At 49.0% G+C, this 21,354-nt stretch overlaps 1 protein-coding gene across 1 annotated transcript in view; it reads right to left on the bottom strand.

The window, feature by feature from the left end:
* TRHDE (thyrotropin releasing hormone degrading enzyme) overlaps nt 1-21,354 on the bottom strand; it is a 3,000,980-nt gene that overhangs the window by 1,667,129 nt on the left and 1,312,497 nt on the right. Inside the window, exon 4 of the mRNA XM_069629390.1 lies at nt 6,982-7,136. Within this exon, the coding sequence (XP_069485491.1) occupies nt 6,982-7,136 (155 nt within the window). The remainder of the gene's footprint in view (nt 1-6,981; nt 7,137-21,354) is intronic.

The raw sequence follows: 21,354 nt of genomic DNA, 5'->3' as shown, positions 1-21,354 counted from the left end.
CCCGAGGGTCCGCAGGGCCGTCCACATGTTCCCCCCAAACTCCCTGCGGATTGCCTCGAGGCACTCGGCACGCCTCAGGGCCCTCCGCATGGAGTTCTCCGCCCTGACCATCGTGAGCCTGGCCTCTTCCGCCCGCTGCCGCTCCGCATCTATGGCGTGGCCCAACGGCTGCCACACGGAAGGCACTTCCCGTCCTGGGTCCTCCTGCCCTCCGGCCGATGCCTGCCCCTCCAATGTGGAAGGCCCCGAGCCATCATGGCTCCCACCACGTTGCTGCTGCTGCGCCTCTGCCCGTGCACTGCCTCCTGCTGCCTGCATATCTTCCGCTGGCTGGGGTGCAGTCGTTGATGTGGCCACCCCTGCTGGGTGTCCGACTCCCGACTGTGGCAGGGATGCCTCCTCCACCAGCCTGGCCGCACCATCAGAGGCAGCTCCACAGGGCACCCCGGTGACTGATGGGTGGAAAGATGGCACGGAGGATGACTGGCGCATAGGGGCTTCAGTTGAGGAGGGGGTCGTAGCAAGTCCCATCAAACGGAGGAATCCGGCCTGGGTGACCTGTCCCAGTAGGCCGACGCAGTCAACGAGCCATTCGAGATGACGTGCAGTCACCTCATGAAAAGACTCCACGTCACCTCGCATGGCCCGTTGACGCAACGCCACACCAGTCAGGACAGGCTCAACCCGGACCCGGATAGCCACGTCCGCAGGCAGAGGAAGGCCAGTTGTCATGAGCTCATCCCCTGCCTGAAAACGGGTCTGGACGTAGGCATCCCTGCTGGTGCAAGATGATGCAGTGACAGGATCAGGGACAGGATTGCACACAGGCACCTCCGCGGCACCTGTGCTGCCTCCTGTCCCTGGTCCTGCACTGCACCACTAGCACCAGTGGAATCCCCACCTCCAGACCCCGTCTCTGTTGCTTGCACGGCCTCCTCCTCCACCAAACCCCCCACCAACCTGGATGACTCCATGCCATCTTCCCCCGTTGGGCCCTGTGGGGTCCCAGCTGCCCCTTCTGCTGCCGAGGAGTCCAACTCCGACCTCCGCCTCTTGGACCTCCCCCCGGCAGCTGCGGCCTGGGACGCGGCACCGGACACCTCACTTCCCGACGAGATCACAACCTGGGAGGGGAGCCAGGCCTTGCGTCTCCGGCTGGTGGTGCGATCCCCGCCGCTGTGCTCCACAGCACCTTCTCCGCCCTCTTCATCAGTTGACGCTGCAGACAAGGAGAAATAAAACACAGGCATCAGGGCACTGTACAATGGACACATACACACATGACAGTTGCACATGAGTGGCATTGGCAAACCTCAGACATGGCATCACAATCGGCAACACACATGTCATTTCAACTTGCACACATGAGCCATACCACAGCCACATCGCAACTGCCAGCACCATCCATACACATACAACAGCATGAGCAGGCAAAGGTGAGCCAGACATCACATGCAACACAGGGAGTGCACTACACATGCACGCACACCATCACACTTGCATGCATGTGTACACCTCAGCCAACTGTCGCAGTGTTCCGATGGGCATCCATGTCACATCTGCCAATCAGGCTTCCACATCCCGCTGTCACATGCATCCATGTTGCCTCACTGTTGCACCCTTGTCAAATACACACACATGCACATGTACACAGTGCTGATACATGCAGCTGAAAACAACATACAAGCGTGACATCACGAACATGCCCACTTACATACACATTCATCCAAACATGTGTGCCCACACAACTGCATTTGGCATGCAAGCCTACACACACAAGCACCATCCATGTCTCACACATGACAGCCCTCGCATGTGTTAGCCTCACGGTCCTGTACACCCCCACCCATACTCGGCCCCATACAAACAGATGTGCAACCGGCACACTACTGGCACATCACCACACGCACAGCTTACAATCATGATGCATGTACACTTACCACTCGACTCCAGACGGGTCTGCCTCTCAAGGACCTGGACGTGGAGCGCTGGGGATATGCGTTCCAGGACCCTCATCTGATCTTCCGACAAGTGGCCCCGGCGCCCCTTAGCATCCGCTGCCTTCAAGAGGCGCCGGGCCTTGTTCAGGGTCCTGGACCTGAAGTCCTCCCAGCGCTTCTTGACATGTTGGAAGTCGCGGACTGCCACCCCCTCCGCGTTGATGGCAGTCACGATGTCCGTCCAGATCCGAGTCCGTCCTTCCTTGTCGGCGCGCACACTTCTGTAGAGGGCATCATACTGCCCCAGGACTTGCTCCACCAGGACACCAACTTCCCTGGCACTGAAGCTGGTGCCCCTCTGCCTCTCTGGCTGGGGGTTGTCAGTGGTGCCAGATGTTGCAGTGCCCGACATGACAACCCCAGAGGCAGGAGTGGGTGGGCAACTGGGTCCTGGAGCTGGGCTGTGGAGCGATGGAATCCCAGTCGGGAGTCTTCGGTTCCAGCAGGGGTGGTCACAGCAACAGCACCCCTGGCCGATGTGCAGGCAGCAAATGGCAGGGCACGTGGGCAGTAGGCAGTCAGGCAGCAGCAGATGGCAGGTGAGAGCATGCTCGGGGCTCTGGGGGGCAGTAATTCGGCCTTATGGGCAGGAGCGTGGTCTTCCGTGTGCTTACGCGTGGCCAGCTTGATACGGAGTGATTTGTCACGTGAAAATCCTGCACATCTGTGTGTAAATCGAGGAAAGGCCCTTAGCGCGTATGCACGTCAGCACGCATATGCGATTTCATTGGACCAAAGGCCCTTAGCGCGTAAGCGCGTCTGTGATGTGACGTGCGCGGGTGTTTCCCTCATTACACGTGATGACAGAGCACACGTGGATTTCCACCAAACGCGTGTGAAACTTCCCGTGCACCCCGTAGTACACGTACCCAGGCCAATCGCGTGTGGAACTTCCCGCGCACCCCGAAGTACACGTAGCCAGGCAAATCGCACGGCTGGGGGGTGGGGGTGGTGGGAGACATGAGTGGGGGCCTGGTGGAGGCTGCCCCTGCACTGCTGGGGGGTGGGGGTGGTGGGAGACATGGGTGGGGGCCTGGTGGAGGCTGCCCCTGGTGGCTGGGGGGTGGGGGTGCAGGGGGACATGTGTGGGAGCCTGGTGGAGGCTGCCCCTGCACTGCTGGGGGGTGGGGGTGGTGGTAGACATGGGTGGGGGCCTGGTGGAGGCTGCCCCTGGTAGCTGGAGGGTGAGGGTGCAGGGGGACATGTGTGGGAGCCTGGTGGAGGCTGCCCCTGCACTGCTGGGGGGTGGGGGTGGTGGGAGACATGAGTGGGGGCGTGGTGGAGGCTGCCCCTGGTTGCTGGGGGGTGGGGGTGCAGGGGGACATGTGTGGGAGCCTGGTGGAGGCTGCCCCTGGTGGCTGGGGGGTGGGGGTGCAGGGGGACATGTGTGGGAGCCTGATGGAGGCTGCCCCTGGTGGCTGGGGGGTGGGGGTGATGGGAGACATGAGTGGGGGCCTGGTGGAGGCTGCCCCTGGTGTCTGGGGGGTGGGGGTGGTGGTAGACATGGGTGGGGGCCTGATGGAGGCTGCCCCTGCACTGCTGGGGGGTGGGGGTGGTGGGAGACATGAGTGGGGGCCTGGTGGAGGCTGCCCCTGCACTGCTGGCGGGTGGTGGGGGTGGTGGTAGGAATGTGTGGGGGCCTGGTGGAGGCTGCCCCTGGTGGCTGGGGGGTGGGGGTGCAGGGAGACATGAGTTGGACATGAGTGGGGGCCTGGTGGAGGCTGCCCCTGGTGGCTGGGGGGTGGGGGTGGTGGGAGACATGAGTGGGGGCCTGGTGGAGGCTGCCCCTGCACTGCTGGGGGGTGGGGGTGGTGGTAGACATGGGTGGGGGCCTGGTGGAGGCTGTCCCTGGTGGCTGGGGGGTGGGGGTGCAGGGAGACATGAGTGTGGGCCTGGTGGAGGCTGCCCCTGCACTGCTGGGGGGTGGGGGTGGTGGGAGACATGAGTGGTGGCCTGGTGGAGGCTGCCCCTGCACTGCTGGGGGGTGGGGGTGGTGGGAGACATGAGTGGGGGCCTGGTGGAGGCTGCCCCTGCACTGCTGGGGGGTGGGGGTGGTGGTAGACATGAGTGGGGGCCTGGTGGAGGCTGCCCCTGGTGGCTGGGGGGTGGGGGAGCAGGGGGACATGAGTGGGGGCCTGGTGGAGGCTGCCCCTGCACTTCTGGGGGGTGGGGGTGATGGGAGACATGAGTGGGGGCCTGGTGGAGGCTGCCCCTGGTGGCTGGGGGGTGGGGGTGCAGGGGGACATGTGTGGGAGCCTGGTGGAGGCTGCCCCTGGTGGCTGGGGGGTGGGGGGTGATGGGAGACATGAGTGGGGGCCTGGTGGAGGCTGCCCCTGGTGGTTGGGGGGTGGGGGTGGTGGTAGACATGGGTGGGGGCCTGGTGGAGGCTGCCCCTGCACTGCTGGGGGGTGGGGGTGCAGGGGGACATGTGTGGGAGCCTGGTGGAGGCTGCCCCTGCACTGCTGGGGGGTGGGGGTGATGGGAGACATGAGTGGGGGCCTGGTGGAAGCTGCCCCTGCACTGCTGGGGTGTGGGGGTGATGGGAGACATGAGTGGGGGCCTGGTGGAGGCTGCCCCTGGTGGCTGGGGGTGGGGGTGCAGGGGGACATGTGTGGGAGCCTGGTGGAGGCTGCCCCTGCACTGCTGGGGGGTGGGGGTGGTGGGAGACATGAGTGGGGGCCTGGTGGAGGCTTCCCCTGGTGGCTGGGTGGTGGGGGTGATGGGAGACATGTGTTGGTGATCAGTAGTGCAAGGTGACATGTGGGTTGGCTGGTGTGCATGGCCATGGTGGATGGGTTGCCTGTGGGACATGAGCAGTGGTGCAGGGTAGTACCCTGTGGTGTGGGCTGCCTGCACGGGCCGTGGAGGGTGTAGAGGGAACACCTGGGAGGACCCACATGGCCAAATCACGTGTAGCATTCCCCTGCACCACCGAAATACACGTACCCTGCTGAAATCGCGTGTGAATCTTCCCGCGCACCTCGGAATACACGTACCCAGGCCAATCACGTGTGGAACTTCCCGCGCACTCCGAAGTACACGTACCCAGGCCAATCGCGCGTGGAACTTCCCGCGCACCCCGAAGTACACCTACCCAGGCCAATCGCGTGTGGAACTTCCCACGCACCGCGTAGTACACGTACCCAGGCTAATCGCGTGTGGAACTTCCCGCGCACCCCGAAGTACACGTACCCAGGCCAATCGCGTGTGGAACTTCCCGCGCACCCAGGAACACGCGCACACGCTATTTTTCACACAGTGGGTGTCCCTGTTTTTCGGTGCCCCTTTGCACCTCATTTGTCCTAGAGGGCCACTGTATGGCCCATTCATCATGGCTGTATATGGGTGCTTTTTGTTAGCGCACATTTTGGCGCACATTTTTTTCAGTCGCAGGGGCGCTACCGCCTGCTTTCTTGTGGCGTACTTGTTTGGCCCTGTGCGCGTCTTTGACCGTGCGCTGGTTTGCCCTATTCGGTTCCATGAATACGGGTTGTAGGCGTGCGTGTGGGCGTTCCGCGCACTTGCCTCCTGTACTTCCCCGTGACGCCCATATTTTCACGCGTTGTTCCCCATTCCGAGTCTTACGCCCCGTGTTCCGCCTACTTTTGTGATGTGCGCCGTGTTATGTGTGATTTCGCAGTGGCCGTGGCGCACGCTGTTGGATGACCTGTGCGCCGGCGTGTGCGGCGCACATTTTTAGCCCACATCCAATGTTTTTTTCGCGCACGGACTTCCATGAATCGATGTGTGCTGGTTTCCCTGCGATTTTCGCACTTGCACTGCGATTTTCGCACTTTTACTGCGATTCGCACGTTTTGGCACCTCTGCGCGGGAATTTTCGGCGCACATTATTTCCATGAATCAACCCCTTAGTCTTGTTCCATTGTTGTCAGCTATCTGGCCAGAAAGAATATCATGTATGCTTTCCCTTGTGGGTTGTTATTACTGATAGTCATTTCTGCGGTTCTATGTGATTTTTCCGCATATTGAAAAACACAAAGAAGAAAATGTTTCAGTCAATTTTGTGGCCCTCAATATGCCGAAATAGCACGTGGGGATTTTGTCAGAATACATATGAGAGGTAGTTCTGCTGCAGTATGTTTGCCTTGATGTTGCTGGAGGTAGGTTTTCCACTTCAGGTCAAACCTGGAATTTGCCTGTAGGGTTAAAATGGTGGTAATTCTGCTGCCACCAAAAAGTGTCTGTAATGGAATTCGGCCACTTTTCTACCACACCGCCAAACTTGTAACGAGGTCCTTTGTTTTGGATTTAGGAACCAACCATGAATTTCAAATAAGAGATATCACCACTTACTAAGCATAATTATTAACAATCATTACCAGGCTCAAGGTTGAGTGAAACGTCAGCTTTTGGTAATTAACTTCATGAATAAGGCACTTTGGAATAAAAGATCTTATATAATAGATTTTGAACTGCGTAATCAGAAACATGCGGGTCCTATCATCAGGGACAATTGGTAGATGAGGAATAAAAAATAATGCAACATTAAAAAAAACAACTGTTTGAGAACGGGTGATGTCAAGCTAATTTCAGCCAAAGCAAAATGTGACAATGACTGGAAAGCCAGCCAGCATCTGCCAATGCTGCAATACATCATTTCCAAGGCCATCACTCTACTTTGTCTGCATCAAAAGCCATTATAATTGGAAAGAAGGAAAGGAGGTCTGAGGGGTATTGACTGAATGCAGACCCCTTCGGTGTGGGTGGGCGGGTATTCAATCATAGCCTACACTAAACTCTCAAAGGTTAACTTGGCGCGTCCGCGGATGCGTACCAATTTGTGCTTTATATTGATCAACTTATTTATGTTGCTATGCAGTATATTTCAAACCATATATTTTGTACAGTTAATAATAAGACTCACTGCCTCCGTCCTGTCAGAGCCCGGGGATTCTAAGCAAAGCGTAGGTTAGTATTCGGATGCTGTTTATTGAACTGTCCCAGACAATGAGGTGCTTACCTGGTGGCATATTTCATGGACGATGACCATGGTGACATCGAGTAAGTAGGAAATCGAAGAAACGCTGGGATCAAGAAGTATCCTTTGCTCCACAAACACACTTAACCCCCAGTTTTCCATGGCAGCATATGGATGTTTAGGCACAGCTAGCAAATCTGAAAAAAATAAAAAATGAAATATTTATTGTTAAAAGTCGTGCAAGGCATATCATGAAACTGCGCCTTCTGTACAGCACTGCTTTCTTCTTATGACCCTCAATCTGATTCAATGCATCCCTCTTTATTTAAAAAAAAATAAATAAAAAAAAAACCTTTTCAAACATCTAGGTCATCAATAGTATCTTGGAAGCAACAATAAAAAACGGGGCCTTTTATTTCTTTTATTTCCCGAGTGAACTGCCCAAATATGAGGGGACAATCCGCCAATGAATACCTACACTCAAATGGCAGAGGCAACATTTGTAAAACCTAGCAACCTATTAAAAACATGTTCGCATCACCACACCACGCACAAGCGAAAACATTAGGAAAGGGCCCCTTGATGGCGTGAACAAGTGAGGGTATTTTAGATGGCCACACCCTCTTTTATTGTTATGCACAGAAGGGTCATTACTAATCCAAATGTGCATTAATGTCCATGGCACAGAAGCAGCATGTTCAGCTACAATGCCTGATCCATAGCTGAGCAAAAGGTTGCGTAATTGAGTGGGGTGCTTCCAGTTAAGGGTGTTTTACAAAAGAACACTTTGTTCGACTGGAGAGGAATGGGCTGTGGCGGCATTTAATGATAGAGGCAACTTTCAAAGGGGCCAAAACCGATGTAGCCAATCTAAAAACAAATGTACTACATAGAAAGAGGATAATAGAACATTTAGTGTTCATAATAAACCTTTAAAAGTCCATGGGCCTCATTATTGGTCAGGCGGTAACCTTGCTTTTGCTACTGGCAGGTTGCCATCGGACTCGTAATGATTTACCTGCTCCTGACTTCCCGGTAACACTGGGGGATTACAACCCCTGCGGTCCAGGAAGTCAGGCACCAGCATATTGTAAGTCCCCATTCTCATAGAGTCCTATAGGACTCTATGGGAAAGGGGACCACGAAAGCAACGGTGCCGGTGCTTCCGTGACAGCTTGCCTACCATGACCCCTGTGCCCGGCAGGGAAAAAGCGGCTACGGCAGGAAAACCTGTAGTTTGCCGGTCCGGAAACAACGATGCTGGTAGGCTTACCGGCACCGTTGTTTCCAGACCAGCAAACTAATACTGAGGACCCATGTCACAAAATCTACAATAAGGACAGGTCAACAAGTATATCCGTGCATACAGCTGAGGCAATGATTAGAAATATTTGAAGTGGATGACAGTGTTGGAGGGAGAGGGATCAAGGCGAGGGTCATTGGGATATATGAGAGCAATGACCCCTTCCGAGAAGGGAAGTGAAGTTTGAGAGTCACTTTGAATGCAGGAGTAGAACCTATTGTTTTTATTGCCGGAGCAGGGGAATTTCATTCATGTGGGCAAAGATGGAGACTGCACACGGTGAGTAGGTATCAGTAAAATGGATTTGGGCAATCAAACGAAATAAGCAAGGTAAGGATTAGCAGGGGATGTAGGGTGATCTGGGAATGGGGGAGCTGGATCAGAAATGGATATAAAGACTAGTAAACAAGAATTTAAGTTTAGAATTTAGATCAAGCGGTGTGAAAGAGTAAAGAGGGAAGTCCAGGAGGATTCCAGAGCAATAGTCTTGATAATGGAAAACAAGGGTTGCAATGAGTGATTTGGTGGTGTGAAAGGTGAGGGTGTTGTTGAGTAGCAGTTGTTGACACAGTAATACATTGATGAAACATTAGATTACTGTCAAAAAAGACTTGTACCATGGGGTGGGGCATGAGGAGGTTAGGGGGAAATTATATAACGGCATCTGGAGAGGTAGAGCATGTGAGTAGAGAGGTAGATAATGCCGGTCTTGACATTCTATGATGGCTGGCTGAGAGATAGGTGGAGATGCAGATGGGCATGCCAGTGGTAAAAGCAGAATTGGATAAAACGATTTGAATAGCATTGGCAAAAGGTTGGTAGCAAAACCCAATGGAGGAGATGAGATTACCAAGAGAAGAGTTGCAGAGGATGACTAGACAGGATGGAAGGCGGGAGCCTGGAGGGACAATGGGCCTCATTACAAGGTTGGAGTGAGTCATGGTGCTACTAGCGCCATGACTACCTCCAATACCGGTACCGTGTCCAGTCCTGTTCAATGGGGACTTACCGGTCTATTCCGACCTTTGCGGGACCGGTAAGTCCCCATTGAAAAAGCCATTCCACATTCCCATTTCAGCCCCCATAGGGCTCAATGGGAAGGGGGAAGGTGCTAATAAGGGTACCGCAAATTGTGGTACCGTTATTAGCTCTGAAGTCCCTTAACGGGTCCCTTCCATAACGCCTGGCAAATCCAGGTGTTAAGGAAGGGACCTGCTAAGGGACCTCGTAGTAGGGCAGTAAGGGATTACCGGCACTGGTGCCCTTACCGGTGCAGGTAATCCCTTACCGCCCACCTCGTAATGAGGCCCAATGACTTGAGGATGGGTGGAGTAGAAGGTGCACCTGTTCCAGAAGGTAGAGACATATTTATTGGAACACTAAGAGGTTTTTTTAAGTAGGTTCAGCACCTTGAATACCTACAGTTTTCCCAGCAACATTTGTGAAGTCAGCTACAATGTGTTGCACACGTTGCCAGGATACAGAACAGTGCCCTTGTCAAGAAGCCTTTGGCAAATGTACTTTTTGAACCGATGCACTTTAATCAATGATATTGTGCAAGAGGCAGACTGAACTGCCAAATGCAATGTTTTCGGTCAAGCGCAATGTTTTGGCCAAACACATGATGACGTATGTTGATGGACTCTGACGTGTTGTGCTTTGCTTACAGTATTATGCTTGTACAGCATTTACAGTCACTGTACTGGTACTGTCGCGCAGATCACTCAACACTCATTTCTGAAAGGGGAGGAGCCTCGGAGTTGAGATTAAATCTCACCTTTAATGCGTTTCAATGCCCTGAAGTGACTACATTTAGACAGACAGTGAGTATTTTACTGTACGTTTACATTATGTATTCCATTAATTCGCCTGAAGACCAAAGGGATCTGTTTGTGCGCTTGGGAGCTTGATGATGTCTGTCCCAGGATCAAATAAGTGTTTCTCAGCAGTATTGTGGAGCCCCCTTGATGCCCAAAGCCATTTTTCAGATCTACAAACACAAACAGTTTAATTTTTTTTTAATTAGAACAGTAATAATATCTGTTTCATTAAAGTGTATGTGCTATTTAAACAAAATTAAATTACATCCTCTGATTATGTTAGGAATCCACCCCTTAATGCATTTGGCAGAGAGTAAATGAGCCACAGTCTTTGTGTGGAATGTGGCAGTGATTTGTGGTGCTGAGATTACGTTTACAGGTGTACATTGCGTTTGTGCAGGCTTCATGATCACAGCATTTGTGGGGCTGAGGTGTGAATGCTTGACATGGCAGAGGTAGCAGCTTTTGGAGATGTGTGCTGTTTTCTGTTTCCCCCTCTATTTCTTCTTACCCCTCTGGCCCCCAATGTTTTTGAAATACTGTAAGGGGCACCCACTGAAATGGGATCAGGTGTTCACCCACTGAAACGTGACTGCTACTCCCACTTGGTTCTTTACACTTTTTCAGATGGGTGATTGCTGCTTACTGAGGATGCAAAGGCCAGAGGGCACTGATATTAAAGTCACACTCACGAATGTACCCGATGAAACAATTAAACTTCATAATTTTGAAAACCTTTTGAACCTCTCCTCCTCTTCCTCTGCGTTTAAAGGAACACCTTTTGAATATGACCATACAATCATTATTTTGTGCACTGAAAACCATGAGCTACTTTGCCAGCTGTACTACTTGCTTTATGGGTAATTCCTAAAATCGTTCAACCTGAGATGAATGCCTAGGGGAAGGAGATTTCTGATGATGAGTATACAATGAAGGACTTCCGCAAACACCAGTAACTCTCGAATGTTCCTCACACAGTCTGGTATCTACTACTGGGGAGAAAGCATGTTCACAGAAGATGGTAATTAAGCATCAGGATGGATAAGTAAGCCTGTGAGGTATTGTATCATATGCTGTGGGAGAGGAGGGGCTGTTGTACTGCATTGCACACTGTTCATGTATAAGGGAAGTCCAATTTGTTTAGCAGTTTTTGTATTATCCCTGAAAACTACATTAACATTCCCTTTCCTTTGCTGCACTTGTATGCACCTATTTGAGGTGAAAGACTCTCTGATTAAAGAGGATTACCAAATAAGTTTGTCCTAGAACACATTTCTGCTGTCCTCTCTTCATAGGATTCAAGTTACAAAAAGAACCATTTAACATGCTTATCAAGCCCTTTCTTGGAAATTGTAGGACTGTGATGTATGGCAGACTTTACAGTTGCTCTGTTGGACTGTGGAAGGCTGCAAACCAAACCTGGGTGTGTGCTATGTAATGTGATGTGTTTATCAGCAGGACAATACATGGTGCAGAGTTGGGGCCGGCACTGTAATAGGGGTGCATCCTGAGGTGGCAACCTTACTTGTGTGCATTTTTGGTACCCCTTGTACATGTACAATATGATAATGGTCCATCGCTACCGACTATGATCAACATGTCAAGGAGAAGTGTTTGTTGTACCCAAAAGAGTGGATTTGGATAGGCGAGAACTTTATAGTTATGCTGTTCATGGACATTCCTCGTGTTAGAATGGTTCAATTGTATGCTGTTTCAGAAAAGAAGGCAACTGTCTAGCAATTCCCAGATAAATCATCCAATGAAAGCCCATGCCTCGTTGGCATCTCCAAGCACGACACAGGTTTTAAAAGGGGGAATGAGCACAGTCTTCTTCACAAAGTTCCTTAATGTGCAGTGATGTCCCCCTTGTGAGTAGGTATTGTCACTCCGGGGAGTGGGGGGGAGGACTGGGCAGACAGTCTCCCAGCTAATAGGGGAGTTTGGAATGAAGGCTTTACCTCATGTTAAATCCCACCAATCCCCTGTAGAAATGGGAGGCTGACATTGTCCCTGCTGGGCACCAGGTAGGTTAGCCTGTGTGCCCTTTCACCCAAACTCCCTCCCACATTCCATCTCCCCTGCCCACACACCCTCCACCCTAGCCTCTGCCCCACTTACCTAAAGCTGCATGGAGCCTCACCACTCAGTTTTCTGCTACTTCCCTGCCACAGCAATGGCCACCATAGAAAGGGAGAAGGGACTATGTGTAGTTCCTGTCTCCCTTGACCATGCTAACCATCTGGGTTTGTACGTTTTTAAAAGGTGTATGAAATGGCAACTGTGCCATTTCTCAACTTAAAAAAACAACTAGTAGTAGCACCCTGGTAAGCATGCAGGGATGGTAATTGCAGTAAACCCCTCCCGGTGGGGGTATTAACGGGTATGGTAATGCTCTGGTGTTCATGGGAAGGTCCTTGATTCACTTAGGCCTGTAACTTAGCAACAGGGAATTACCTGACCCAGTAATTGGGGGTTATTGCTTAATTATGCTCAGAACACCCACACACTTGGACTTGGAGCAATACAGGACAAAGTGTCCCACTGCTGCATGATTCATAGAAAGAAAAGAATGCCATTGTGTCAGAATGTTTCCTTTGTCTCTGGATTATTTTCAGAAATACATCTGATAGACATTGTATGGGTCTACCTCAAGGGATATTTGAAATGTGTTCATTAACCCATGCACAAGGCTGACCTAAAAAACAGCATCACAAAATTAAGGTTTGAGGCTTATACACGACATTTTCAGCAGGACATGTGGCCTTGTTCAAAATAAAGAACTCCTACTGGTGTTTCATTAACGGAATGATGCAACAACAAATATGTGATCCTCCATCCTACAGTCATTGTTACTTTGGATTTTCAAGCAGCCAATTTTGGAGAGGGCAAGCGGCAGGTGAATGGGGCTTTTAAAATTGCAATGTTTTACTCGACCAACATCTTACAGCCATACAGGGCATGTTTTCACACTTTAAAGAGCTGTTCGTCGAGAGCCCCTACTGCTACTTGTAGTATTGGGAGTGCTGCATGCTCTACCTCCCATGATAATGGAAAGTCAGGGCTTGGGTGGCAAGCTTTGTTCATTGTTGGTTATTAATTGATACAAATGCATTTCTGTAAGCCTTGAAACAATGACTCAAGTATACATATTTAAATACATTCTCAATTAATATTTATTAATACATAAATATGTGTATGCCTGAACATTAAATAAAAACATATTTATGGACCATTGGTTAGTCCATTCATCTCATGTGAGGGGTCACTGTACGGAATAGGGCAGCAACAAGCATATATTGATGTATCTGAAAATGTCACAAACAATTATTGAGGAATTGGTGTAAGCGGCCAGGCATTTGGCCATGCAATGTTTTACTCCACCATCAGGTGTGAGAAGGGAGAGCTTCCCCTATAGGATGCAGGGGTTAAATACACCATCAAATAAATCTGTTTGGAAAGCTTTCAGGATGTTGTGTCAGATCTCTCTAGGTCTGGGGAGGGCAGAGTACTGGCCTGGGGTGCTGCTATCCGACTCTGTCATAGTATCTGTCAGCGGTCAGATGGTACAAGTCCTACTTTGCTTGAATACTTCTTCATTCTCCTGCCCGCCTTGATTTTACCCCCTCTCCTATAAAGCTCTGTTTTCTCCTGTTGCTTCCTCAAGCCCTACATTGATTGGGCGATCTATACCTTCCCAGCTAAAACACTAGTGCTCCCAAGTGCTCGTGGACTGGCTTCAACTGTCAAAGGGAACGTGGTTTTGTTTTGACAGTTAAAGTTCCCGCTTAAGATCTCCAGAGTGCATGTCCAATGGGCTGGGCAAGTCTGGGGGTGTTTTGCTTCACAAGCACTGCATGGACGATTGGGAACAGCAGGCTTAAATGTTCTTAGGGGCAATCGTGCCCCTCCCGCACATTTAGGCCTCCCGGGGGAGCTTCAAGGAAGTGCTCTCCCTCTGCCTCATATGCTCTCAGGAACCAGGATATTCTCTCTGCCTTCTGGTTCCAGATTGTTGCATTCTGCACAGGAGCTAGAGAGCCAATGTGGCAGGTGGACTTGGGACCGGGGCTGGCGGTAAAAACAAATGCATTGTTGTATATATGTATGTGTGTATGAATGTGAATGTTGTATCTGTAAGTGTGTGCGAGTGAATTAGAGAGTTGTTGTTGTATGTGAGCCAGCGAACAAGAGAAATTAATATATGTATGAATGCATGTGTGAATGGGAGAAGTTAATGGAAGTATGAATGGCTGTGTGCCCCAGGACTGGGCCTCTGTTTATGGGGAAGGGGCAGGTTATTTGTGCAGTGGCAGCGAGGACATGTCTCCTTAATTGTGGAATGGCATTGTTTTACAAGGAATCAAGGGTATATCAAACATGATGGCCCTCATTACGACCCTGGCGGAGATCCATGGTGCAATTTGCACCATGGTCCATGGCGCTAAGCTGCCAACTCCGCCATGGTGGTTGGCGGACTTACCGCCCCATTCCGACCTTGGCGGGGCGGTAAGTCCCCAATCCCCATTTACCCTTCCCCATTCCCATTTTTGCCCCATAGGGTATAATGGGAGTGGGGAAGGCGTTAATTACGCCACCGTAAATTACGGTGGCGTAATTAACAACAAGTCCCGTAGCGCCATGGATTTTTCCGCCTGCAAAAAGCAGGCGTAAAAATCACCATGGCGCTACGGGAACTCGTAGTCAGGCGGAAAGGTACGCCATGCTTTACGCCGGCGTAAACCCCTTTCCGCCAGGGTCGTAATGAGGGCCGATGAGTGTTATTACAGGATTATACTGTTCTACAATGGCAGCACCAGTCTGGCTGCTCAAATATCAATACTGTGGCATGGCATTTTAACTGGCAACTAAGAGTTAAGCAAATATGATAAATGTTAGTACATGGTAGACATTGGTAGCACCAGTCTGGTCATGCATGTGTGCTGCAGTATATTATGTTTTACTGGCAACCAAGGGTGAAGCAAACATGATAAGTGACATTACATGGTTAGACTGGACTACATTGGTGGTGCCCATCTGAACATATATTCTTGCTGTGGTATGGCATGTATTACACTGGATCAAGGGTAAAACAAACAGGATAAGTGCTTTTAAATGGCTAGATTGGCAAACATTGGTTGCACAAGTCTGGCCATATAGTCATACAGTGGGATGGCCTTGCATTCTTCCGTCCCTCCTTGTGGAACATGCATAAACATACAGTTCATATGATAACTGCTTTAGTAGTTTTTAAAACTACAAACTATCCCATTGCTCTAATTCTAGCAGGCCACATCAAAACTATGCAGTCTTCCAATGCCTTGTCTGGCAAAGGTGCCCACTCTGTGTGGGCTCTCCCACACCATGGTTACCTCACAACTGGGTGCTCTGTCCTCCTCCTGTTCCCCCGTAGCCTACGGTAAGATTGCAGGATTATTAGGGATGTGAAAAATCCACTATTGGCCTGTATTGTGCATCAGACCTCCAACCAGAAATCTCTTAATACTTGGTATGACCACTAGATATAAATAACAGAACCCTTTCCCCTGCATCCCCTCCAGCAGAGCAGTGAGTTATTTATTATAATTTGTATATATGGTGCCACACACCCAGGGATCTCACGGCGCAAGGAGTAACAGACACAAATCAAGAAAAAAAAAGGATGAGCCGAGATTCAATCACAGCACTTGTTAAAAAGAAAGGTTTTCGGATCCGTTTTACATTTCTGAACACTGGAAAGATTCCGGAGATCAGCTTTAAGAAGGTTCCACATTTTCAGTGCCCAGATGTCAAGACTAGAGCCTCCAAACTTTTGCAAGCTTGTATCCATGTTGACACAAAAGAATGCTAGAGTTGGAGCGAAGTGTTCTGTTGATAGGTTTCACATGCAGATGGCCACTAAGGCAGCCACTGGCACCACAGTGGATGCATTTCTGAGTCAATGACCTCACCTTATGTTGGATGCAATGCATCACTGGGAGCCAATGAAGGGCGCGCCTAAATTAAGTGACATGCTCGGCTTTGCCCAATCCATAGGCCCTAACTGCTCTGTTTTGAAGAACTGCAGCTTATTTAAATTTTTCTTGGAAATACCAGAGAGCAGACTGTTGCAATAGTGAAGTCTAGAATGTATAAGAGTAGTGGCTAATAGCGTTCTGTAATTCCCTGGCCACTGCTTTGTCTGCTGATTTGTTATGAAGTTACTCCAACCCAACTTTACTACCTGAGAGCATCATTCATTCTCAATTTCTACCCCTTGCTTACAGAACGCCTTTACCAACTCTATGCATTTCTTCCTCACTACTGCCTTAAGGGCGTCCCATGGAATCTGCTGGGAGGCACTGTGTGCAGAATTCTCTTTAAAGAAATTGCTGAAGGTGTCCTCAATTTCTTTTTTTTGGAGCAAGCCTCGAGTGAGATACTCCTTAAATCCCAATGCGTGTGTTCTGTAGTTTTATTTTAGGTTGTATGTTTTGGCAGAAATCAGTGCATGATCTCACAGGATGTTCAGTGATTTACAGAATCACCTACATTTTGGCAAATATTTAGTTACTGCACCCTTTCAAAACTTGTCTAGAGATTTATCCCATTGAGCTTGAGGTTACTGAGGGGTAACAATAAGGACCCTGCACGGTAGGACATGATGCTACCATCTCCCAAATGTCCCCCACAACATGCCTGCTGTCCTACTGGGACCTGCTTCAAGTGCTGTGGGAGTGAGAGAGACTGCCAAGAGGATGCAAGATGGTCACCTTTGGAGAGGGGTGTCCAGCTGTACCAGAGAGCGTAGGGTTCTGTGTTAGCATAAGTCTTTTTTTTTTTTTAAAAACTGTAGGTTAAAGGTAAGCAATGACATATGGTTTGCGCAATACAGCTTCCAGTTAATGCTAGTGAATGCCCACAATCTCTGATACAGCCTTCCAAATACCCACAGGAAACAACATAAACAGTATTCAATATAGGATTGACACCATAAGATAAAACATGGAACAGCCTCCCTGCCTTTCTCCGTCTTGAGACAGAACACCTTAAGTTCCTTCCTCTTCTCTTCCTCCTTCTCTCTCCCTCTACCCTGCTAACCTCTGTTCTTTTTCTCTCCACCTTCCTTCCTCCATTCTCCTCCCTAACTCTGTTTAGTTTTTGCAGACTGCTTGCCTGGTACACTTCCAGAACCTTACAGGTCTCAGGCCCCTCCCCTGCCCAGTCTTTTGCACTTGCCTCCGGGCTGCTGCACTCTGATTATCATTACTGCACTTTCAGCTTACGCTCCATGAACGGGGAAACCTCTCTGCACTTAAGCCTGGGCCCTGCTGGAGGCCCTGCTGGACTGGACGTGTTTGATCCCCCCAGACCCTCTATTCCTCACACCTCCATCTGTACGTATCCATGACCTAAAGCAGTAGGATTCTTAAGTTCGTCTGTCCTGTCCCCCTCTTTTTTTGTCCCCCTCCCTAACTTGGTCACAACTGTAACACTTTGTGCACTTGCACTAGGAGAAATGCTGTCAGGCCTAGTATGCTCGTTTTTATGTAAGATCCCTTATAAACTTCAAGGCCTAAGAATGATTACTCTATCCCTTGTTCCCTTCAAAGCATTGAAGCGCTTTGAAGCACTTAACCTGTGTATAAGTGCTGTATAAATAAACAATTACAATTACAATAAGTACCCACTCCAATTCCCCTTTGCTCTCTCAACCCACAACCCATTGTACTTTTACTCCTGTGATAAACAATAGGTTATAAAATGTCTGCTTGATAAGAGTGGAGACATTAGCTACTAAGCACACCTCAATTTGCTCAAGCGCATCTAATAAACAATATACCAAACGATAGAAAAAATACAACTCTAGACTGACATCTAAGCCCTTCAATGTTCCTGCACGTTTGTTTTTTAATGCTTCTGTAGAGGAAGCCGGGTGTTGAATACAGTGTACACCCTGGATTACCAAGCAGATAACTGTACTATTCCCAGCTGATGGCAACTCACATTTGCAGACTTGTCCCTAGAAATAATGAAACTACTTCTTTGCCATATTTAATTATTAAGAACAGGCACCACTTGCAAAGCGCTAATTGCTCTGCCATTTCTATTCTTGTTTCATACAGCAAAAGAAAGTATTTTTAAAGCTGAAATGTAATCCTATAATGAAGCAATACAGTTGGTAAACTCAATTGCAATGCAGGTATTTGAGCAACATAATATATTGATTTTTTCCACTTGAGATAGTGGACAATCTGACTGCAATATATAGACGAGTGAGTGCTACCTACCTTTATAAAATAACGTTACTGTCAGTATTAAATTGATTTAACAGTTTTCACAGGAACCAAAGTGGCTTTGAGGTAAATGGCTTTAACAATATAAAGGCCCTCATTACAACACTGGTGCTAAACCATGGCGCTATTAGCACCATGGTTGTTGCCGGTATTGTAACGAGTCCGCCATGGTGAAATGGGGAAGTACCACCCCATTCCAAGGTTGGCGGGGCGGTACTTCCCCATTTCACCATGGCCCTTCCCCATTCCCATTTTTGCCCCATAGGACATAATGGGAATGGGGAAGGCGATAATTACGGTACCGCAAATTGCGGTACCGTAATTAGCACCAAGGTCCCTTTGCGGGTCCATTCCTTAACGGCTGGTACAACCAGCCTTTAAGGTGGGAACCCGCAAAGGGACTTCGTAATCAGGTGCTAAGGGATTACTGGTACCGGTACCCTTACCGGTACCAGTAATCCCTTAGCACCAGGGTCGTAATGAGGCCCAAAGTATTTTGTGACAATCTATTTCAATCTCCATCTCACAAAACACAACGCCCTGATTGGGCCGGATTCTTTTTCTGGTGCATACCTATTTAGCTAGGCTATACCATATTGCTAGCCCTCACCCACCAATCTATCAAATTAGTGAAAAAATGCAGGTCATGTGTGCTGTTGTCGGCCGGTAGTCAGCACCAGCATTAACCTTCTTTTGCTGTCAATTGAAAGGAAGGGCATCTTCCCAAAAGAATTCTCTGTTTTCCAATAAATCCAATCATTCTGTATCAATGCTTTTACCCACAAGTCAAAAGATTTTAACTGTTGGGAACATGCCTTTACCAGGCAGCCATGCCCCTACAACAAAGATTCTATACCCATCTCAGTACCTGGCACCAATACCCACGATGGCCGCTGCAGGGACAGCACCAGTTTCGGAGAAGCGTTGCGCTCCACCGGAAGGGGAAGCTCATTGTTGCAGTGGACACACAGAGTTCATCACTGACTACGTCCACGGGAAATAAGGTACTGACAGAATCATCAGAACTTAAAACCTCACTCCAAGGTGCAATGAAGAAGGCTATCATTGATATGGCTAAAGCTGTGCAGGCCATGCAAAATGATATGGCCACATACCTCCTGGATCATCTAGCCAGATACCGCCTGGATAATCTAGCCATAGCAGAACAGCTCTCTAAATTACACAGACTGTTCATACTATTAGAGAGGGGAGTACTGGAGTTCAAGGAATACGAACTTTGGGGGACGGGGAAAGCCTCGCCTAACTCTTAAATCCTTCTTATTTGAACACTCCTGGAGTACAGAGGGTGGGATATTTGACCCTTTAGAATCATATCCCCTGAGTTCAGAGACTGGAGTTGAAGCACAAGTACCTTCGGCCCATGCTAGGAAAATATACAGTGGATACTGATGATTTCCAAAGGTTAATGGGCCAATGTCTACTCCATTTCATGAAACATCCCCTGTGTTCTGCTGCTGGCAAAGCTAAGGGAGAATTCATTGTAATATATTCAGAAGGGTCTGCATTAACTTGGGGTTCCCCTTGGATAAACCACCACGACCTCATTCTAAATAATTATAATGAATGTTTGGCGTCCTTTAAAAGAATTTTTGATTGGCATTTATGCAAGATACTTTTACGTCAGGAACTCCTTGACAGAAAGCAAAGGAATAAATATCTTACAACATGGATAACCACGCTCAAATACCGTGTAGAAGAGGTGGCCTGACAAGAAGATGTCCAAGTCACTGTTTTCTATTCAGGGCTCAAAGAGGACATTAAAGATGCAATAGTGCAGATTATACTCTCACCCTCTTTAACAGATGACTTAATGTGCCTTAGCTTACAAATCGAACAAAGACAAGGTGAAACGAAAGGGGGATACACACTCTTTCCATGGTCACTGTTAATAATGTGGATGAGAATCCTGAACCCAAGCAAGGTGACGGGTAAGAGGGCCAGTCAGCCTGAAAGCGAGAGAACTTCAAAGAAAACAAAATCAGTTTTTACTGTGAATTGGCCCGACATACTGTCAGAGCCTGTCTAAAGAGGCCAGGAGAAAAACAGGGGCCATATGCAATCAGGGAGGGCTAAGCGGCCACGTTCAGCCACGTTCAACCCCAAAGCCCCCGCCTGCCTATGCCAGTCACCTGTATTTAGTTATCACCTTAACAGAAGGTGACAATACAACAATTGAAACCCATGCTTTGATTGACTGTGTGGCCCTTCAGCATTTCATGGACACACAGTTTTCTTAACAACACGGGTTGATGTGGTTTCTCAAGTCCCGTATAGAACCCATACACTCCATCGATTGTTCTACCTTGACATCTGGACCGATCACAAATCAAGTGATTTGTGAGGTGTATCATCATGACCAAATTTCTTTCTGTTTGATAGCCACCCTTTCTTTCGAGGTCATTTTAGGTATGCCTTGGTTGGCCAAACACAACCCCACCATTGATTGGAGCAAGGGAGCAGTTACATTTAAATCTACTGATGGTGCCGAAATCTGCCACCTGAATTCTCTAGGTGAAACACTGAACCTTAAGGAAACCAAATCCCTACAAAACCCCAAGCCCCACAATGTAGCACTAGTGGACAGCATTCCATTTAAGTATCAGGATTCTCAGTACGTTTTTTGACCCTAAAGAGGGCGGTGAACTAAAGAGGGCGGTGAATTTTCCCCATATAGAGCATATGACTGCAGAATAGAACTGATTCTGCAAGACAGTATTTCTCAAGGGAAGGCCAACACCCTAGCCCCTAAAGACACTACAATTCTAGATGATTATATCAAAGAAAATCTTGCCATGGGATTTATAAGACCTTCGTCCTCACCTGCAACAGTTCTGATTGTCTTTATACCGATAAAAGATTGCACTAAACTAATAGCCTGTATCGACTATAGACACAATAATCATATCACAGTCATTAACCAATACCCTTTACCCCTCACCCCTTTTCTCATGGACCAAGTTCAGGGTGCAGGTACTCGACTTAAGAAGGGCTTATAATT

Source organism: Ambystoma mexicanum, chromosome 12 (assembly GCF_040938575.1).
Source record: "Ambystoma mexicanum isolate Mex_15411 chromosome 12, UKY_AmexF1_1, whole genome shotgun sequence".
In the NCBI taxonomy this organism is placed as follows: Eukaryota; Metazoa; Chordata; class Amphibia; order Caudata; family Ambystomatidae; genus Ambystoma; species Ambystoma mexicanum.
The sequence above is the reverse complement of the archived record's forward strand: the minus strand, read 5'-3'. Positions and strand labels throughout refer to the sequence as shown.